At 41.6% G+C, this 6124-nt stretch overlaps 1 protein-coding gene across 1 annotated transcript in view; it reads left to right on the top strand.

The window, feature by feature from the left end:
- The window catches only part of SAR1B (secretion associated, Ras related GTPase 1B), a 38905-nt gene extending 36228 nt beyond the window's left edge, over window positions 1-2677 (top strand). The window contains exon 7 of the mRNA XM_015429654.1: window positions 939-2677. Coding sequence (XP_015285140.1) covers window positions 939-1055 — 117 coding nt within the window. The 3' untranslated portion in view covers window positions 1056-2677. The remainder of the gene's footprint in view (window positions 1-938) is intronic.
- Window positions 2678-6124: the final 3447 nt, after the last annotated feature.

Below are 6124 nucleotides of genomic sequence, written 5' to 3' on the forward strand. Positions count from 1 at the left end.
TACCCCCGTGGGGGCGGCGGCTGAGTGGCTCACAGCTGCCAGCCTGCCAAGCCTTCGACTTCCCCCTGCAAGCGGCGGAGGCGAGGCAGTTCGCAAAGCATTCCCTGCGCATGTGCAGGGAGCACTCTTTTACTTTTGGGGGGATTTAAATATCCCCCCCCTATATTTTTTCTACTTTTTAGATTTTTGTGCACACTTGGGGACTGCCCCAAGTGTGCAGGAAAATCTCCCTGCCCCCCAGGTGTCCCCGATGTGCAGATTTAGATATCCACACACAGGGGGCGCCTTTGCTATTTTATTTTATATATGTTTTCTTGGTGGCTATGCAATGTGGCCATATAATCACCCTGTGAAAAGCTAAGGACCGTGTTTGTGTAGGCAACCCCACTCCCACTTTGTAGCCCTCTCCAAATAATGTCAGCCTGAGATGACACCAGTTACAGCCTTCCTCCTAAGAAAGTTCATGTCTACTTGGCAAGAATAAAAGTGGCTAGAATGAAGCTGAGACGGAATGAAATGGAATACAGCTCAATGACCCCTGCCTATAAACCACTTTGTCCGTGCAGCTGCTCCTCTCCTAGCACCAGCATATGGGCACAGCAGGTCTCCTTGTATTGGTGCTGAAGCCTAACCAAGCCCCATCAAATATAATTAAAACCCGGGAGCCTCCTTGCAGATTTATGCCTCCTGAGCAGCATGCCTGAAACTGTAAACATTTGGGCATTCATTTTAGCAAATGTGACATGTACAATAGATCATGCCCAAGCCATTAAGTGGTACTTGTCAAAAGTCAATCTGACTCTCCACAGTTTTTAAATTATTAAATTACTAAAAATGTTAATTATGTAAAGATTATATGGAATCGATAGTTCTATTATAAAGAATCTCTATTTTAAGCAACGGTATTATGATCAGAAATGTTCTTATCTAATTTTCAGGGCAGTATCCCTCTGAAGGAATTGAACACCCGACCCTTAGAAGTCTTCATGTGCAGCGTGCTAAAGAGACAAGGCTATGGCGAAGGATTTCGTTGGATGGCCCAATACATTGATTAATGCCAAAATCATACTAGTGCATAGTATCTCCAACCTGTTCATTATTTGATTGCTTGGTGTACATAACTTGAACTCAATAGACTTTGGTTACAAAAGCATATTTTTTTTATTATTGTATCAATTGTGTTAAAATTAAAGTGTAAGGACTGAAAACAGATTTTAAGCAAGTTTGTCAATTTGGATTTTGTAACATTAGACTCTAGCTCCATCAAACAACTTTCTTTGGGGTTTTATAGCTTGTCTGTTGTCTTCAGTCCCTCTTTTTCTTTTTTCTTTTGACAGAGTGAATTTCCAGCACGGTATGTTTTCAGATGCACTTTTTAACAGCTCAACCCTGCAGACTTGTTGGTCCTATTTAATGCTCATCATGTTAAATTTTTATGTACTTTTTTCAAAACTGGTTTTATAAATGTAGAGTGTATAACCGCCTCTCAAAGAATAGTAATGAATCAGCTTCTGGATAATTGCATGATGCCTTACGGTTTTAAATAATATACTTTCTTATGCAACGTCATGCAATAAAACTAAATCCCGTTTCTTGGCATCTTTAATGGGAAATACTTCATTTTAATGTGTTTTAACCCAGCAAGGATGTCTCAAGCTGTGAATATGTGGGGTAGTTTTCTGAAATGCAGTATGATTTCAGTGTACTATAGACTTTTTATTATTTATCTGATTATCTTTATGCTGGATCAAGTTAATGTCATCTATATTTCCTGAAATTTAACATTTGCTCATGGTTGTTCATGTTGTACAGTGAGAGGTACCATGGTCTTGCTATCTGCTGTATACCTAAGTCTGAGTCCAGTGGCACCTTTAAGACCAACAAAGTTTAATTCTGGGTATACGCTTTCATGTGCATGCACCCTTCTTCAGACCTGAGCACTGACAAATGCCTAAACACTTCTTGCACCAATCCAGAGAACCACAGGAGTAGCAGAAAATGTTGTACACCCTGCTGCATCCAGAGGTTAAAAAAAAATGCCTAGAGTATAAGATGATGAACAGGGCAGGCTGCCATGGGGTGGTGCACACCGTCGGTTACCATGCTCGATGTGTTCTGTCCTGCTGCAGCAAGCTTTTATATACTTAATGGTGCCGACCCACAAGTAGCAGCCTGGTTCTGTGCATGGATCACGTTCACAGAACTGAATCTCAGTGTTTTTGGTTTTCTATCACATCCTCTGTTGGTTGTCATTCTTTTGTTAGGCTACAGTATGACTGTGCAGTGAATGTAGCTGTGTGTCAATGAAGGGGTAGCAATGGTGTAAAGAGGGAGCTGGTCCAGTGTCTTCTTTCAGTAGTATTGTGCTAAAATACTCTTTGGTTTTCATAATGTGGGCCACTGTACCTCTTGATTATAGGTAGTGAATAAAGTCATTAAGAACAATCAACTCTGCCAGGAATGTTAATGCACTAATTGTGAAAGCAGCCCAGTGTTGCAATTTTCTTAACTTTGTAAGCCAAGCTTTAAGCCAGCACAAGGAAGTTGCCGCTGCAGCGGGGTGGGGGTGTCTTTTAAAAAGTTTGGCAGAAACAAGGATTGTCTCGTGAGTGATGTGACTTACAAACAAATACAATACCTTTATTGGCATAAAATATCAAATACACATGCAGCATAGAGCCTCAAGATAGGCTGGAGGGGTATCACATTCCGAATTGCCTTAATATGAGCCTCTCCTCCTAGATACCTCATAAAAGAAATTTGCTATAGATTCCAGAATTTCTATATTATGCGAAGACAATACAGAACTAATTTTATGCTCATCAGATTGGCCCAAAAGGGGGTCCAACACAGGTTCAATATAAACAACACGGATGTCACAGTGGAATTTACAGTACAATAGCACATGTCCAATGGATTCGATTTCCCCCATCCCACAGGAGCACAATCTATCTTTTTAGGCAATTTTGTTGAACCTTCCCGATAGAACAGCTGAGGGAAGGATGTCGAACCGTGCTAGCATGAAAGCCCTACGAAGATGGGGCTGAATCAGTCTTGCCAGGTATCCTGAGGAAATATGGCTAAAAGAAAGTCCCATACTCACGGGAGAGCAATGTCTGTGCGCAAGTCTTCTCAGATCTTGCACCTTTATATCGAGGAGTCTTTGTTTGAGTAAGGCGAAAGCCTTCTGCTCAGACAAAAGTACCAAGTCATCAAAACTAAAGCCGATTATAGAAATTTTTTCCTCTATATTAATCAACCAAGTCGATAGATGGGATTCAGTTAACATGTGCACCACAAGACTGTTTGGGCCAGATCTAAAATGAAGGCGCAGCCAAAATTTGAAGGTTATGGTCCATGCCATCGTAATTAACCGTCTTTGGGTTGTCTCCAGGCACATAGCTGCATATGGTACGCAAGCTGGTAGCCCCAAGATTTTCTTCAGGAACTTAGATTGAACACGTTCTACAGCTTCATTACAAGCTGAGACCCAAATTGGGATACCATAAAGCAGTTTGGCGGGTATTTTATGGTTAAATACTTTAAGAGCAGTGGGAATATATTGATGTCCTTTGGTGTAAAAGAAACGGGCAATAGCAAGGGCGTTGTTAGTTGATGACTTAACTGCTTCTTTAATATGTGTAGCCCAGCTGTTAGTATAATTGAAATAGATGCCCAGGTATCTATGGCTTTTGACTTGTTCAATTTTTTCCCCCTGTATAACCCACTTAATGGGCTTCCAACTTTTCTCGAACACAATGATTTTGGATTTATCGAAGTTCAGGGACAACTTGTTCTTATTGCAATAAGCAAGAGCTTGTGCAAGCATCCTTTTCATCCCCATTTCTGAGAGAGAAAGCAGGACAGCATCATCCGCATACATGCCTCTCACCCAGTTTAGGGCAATGGCCATCAATACTCCTCATAAAGGGGTCTAAATCATTTAAGAAGAGGTTAAACAGGGTTGGCGCAAGAATGCAGCCCTGCTTAACTCCCACGTTAATGGGGATCTTGGCTGTTAGGTCCCCCTTCTTAGAATATCTAATCTGACAGGTGTTTCCAGAATGCAGATTTTTAATCAAGAACAGTAGTCGCTTGTCTAGTGATGTGACTTAAAAGCAGTGGTACCATTCTTCAGTATATGAGCACCCTCACTTCCATAAAGCTGACAGCTTAAAGATTTCATGTGCAGGATTAACTCTTAATGAACTGAGATGACATCTGATAATGGGCTTTTGTTGCTAGCCAGCTCTTATGTAATGGTTTAGATGAAGAGATCACTTACTTCTGAATGTATGCTTTGTGGCCATGTCAAGACTTGGAATCTATCCTATTTATGTACATGCTGCTTCAGAAAAAGAGTAAATGAGGATTGGCGTACTTGTGTAGCGACCATGGGTCCACTATCACATTTAGATTTGGCTGCCTCAGTGTGTTCAAGTACTAGTGTTAAACCGATTTAACTTGGTTTCCCATATGGAAACTTGTGGATTTTTAGTTGAGGGCTTCTACAAACAGTTTCTGTTTCCCCCATCTCATCCCAGAACTCCTTGGAAGGGAAGCCATTGAAACAAATAGTTTTGCAGTACTGGAAACCTATTTTTAGTACTGTTGACAAGTATTACATTCTTTTTTCCTTAACTTGTTCTCTAGAACACTTCCAAGTTTGTAGAAGAGAAGCAGAATAACTTTCCCTCACTTGGATTTACATGAGCATCTCTGAGTTCAGGGTCATACATAACAAAGCTTATGTAGAGCTTAGAGGGTTTTTTCCTTTAAGCAGACATTCCTTCTGAATTTCTTCATCTTTTAGGGTAGCTGCCACACAGGGACAATTCCCTATTCTGCTCTCGTTGTTGCTGTGAATGTGGAGGTAGTTGTAGGAGCAATGGAGCCATGCTTTCCCTTCATGCCTATCTTCCGCCCCGCCCACCACTTGTGGGTTTTTACTTTAGTGTTAGAAAATGGCCAGAGAGAGATGGTGGGGGATGGTACGGGATAGGGGCAGGGAGCTGCAGAAATCCATACCTTCCATCCAAACTGTCCCTAAACCCACTTTGAGTATGATCTTTCAGGAAGGATTGTACCAAATCAAGTTAGGGGGGAAACACAGCAAAGCCAGGGAAGGTTGACAACTGCATGATGTTGTTGTGTGGAAGCCCCCCCCCCCAGTGCTGCCATTTGAGGCATGTGGAGCAAAACCTCTGTGTAGAAGCAATCTGGGTCAATGCGATGTGTAGCCACAAGGACTCTTTATAAACGAGTTTTGGAAAGGGATGGGTAAATTAATGTCTGTCATCACAAAGTGCCTGACTCTCCTTTAGGCTATAATTAACTGTGGTGAGTTTTCAACTTCCGTTCTGCTCTCCTCCTTAGGTAAGTTCCAGGGTCCTGCTTTTCATCCAGTATCTGTAGTGGCGGCTGTCCATTCTGTTATCTTGCATCCAGCTAGGACAGATACCCTGGGAATTATGAGTCCTGCCCTATGGATATGAAGCCGAGGATAGATACTGTTCAGTTTTCAGCCTGGGGCTTCAGGTACAATCCTTCTATTTGCTGATCCGTTAGGTGGGCCTTCAGATTTGTATGGCTGGCTGCCATGTAATATGTCAAGCACAAACAAAGAAGCACAGCAACTCCTATCCCAAATATTTATCTGGGTTTTAAAAACAGATGCCCAGCAATCAAGAGGGGTTTGGTTCGGACATGTATGATAGGTCCCAACTTGGCTCAGAGAGGAAACTGCCGCGCAAGAGAACATCCCACTAGATATTGGATATAAGGGGTGGGGAGCCATTTCTAAAATGGAAATACTGTTTTAAGAATACTGTTCAGTGTATTCCATGTCCGTCTTACAAACCTACTTCAAAGGTGATTTGCACAGGATACAGTATGCCATACAGAAACCTCTTCAGAAGAGAAACTTTGTGAATCCGATTGATGACAAATTCCCATATATCTTTTTTGCAGCCAAGCCATGATGAACATGTGTTAAAATTCAGGAAATTAGGCTCTCCGTCTCAAGATATTTTGTCCATAATATATATTTACATATATAACTTGGTTGGGATTGCCTGTGTGTTATGAAGAGATTCTCACCACCCTCTGTTTTTTGTTTTTTAAT

This window comes from Gekko japonicus, unplaced genomic scaffold (genome assembly GCF_001447785.1).
Source record: "Gekko japonicus isolate JY-2015 unplaced genomic scaffold, Gekko_japonicus_V1.1 scaffold615, whole genome shotgun sequence".
Taxonomy (NCBI): Eukaryota; Metazoa; Chordata; class Lepidosauria; order Squamata; family Gekkonidae; genus Gekko; species Gekko japonicus.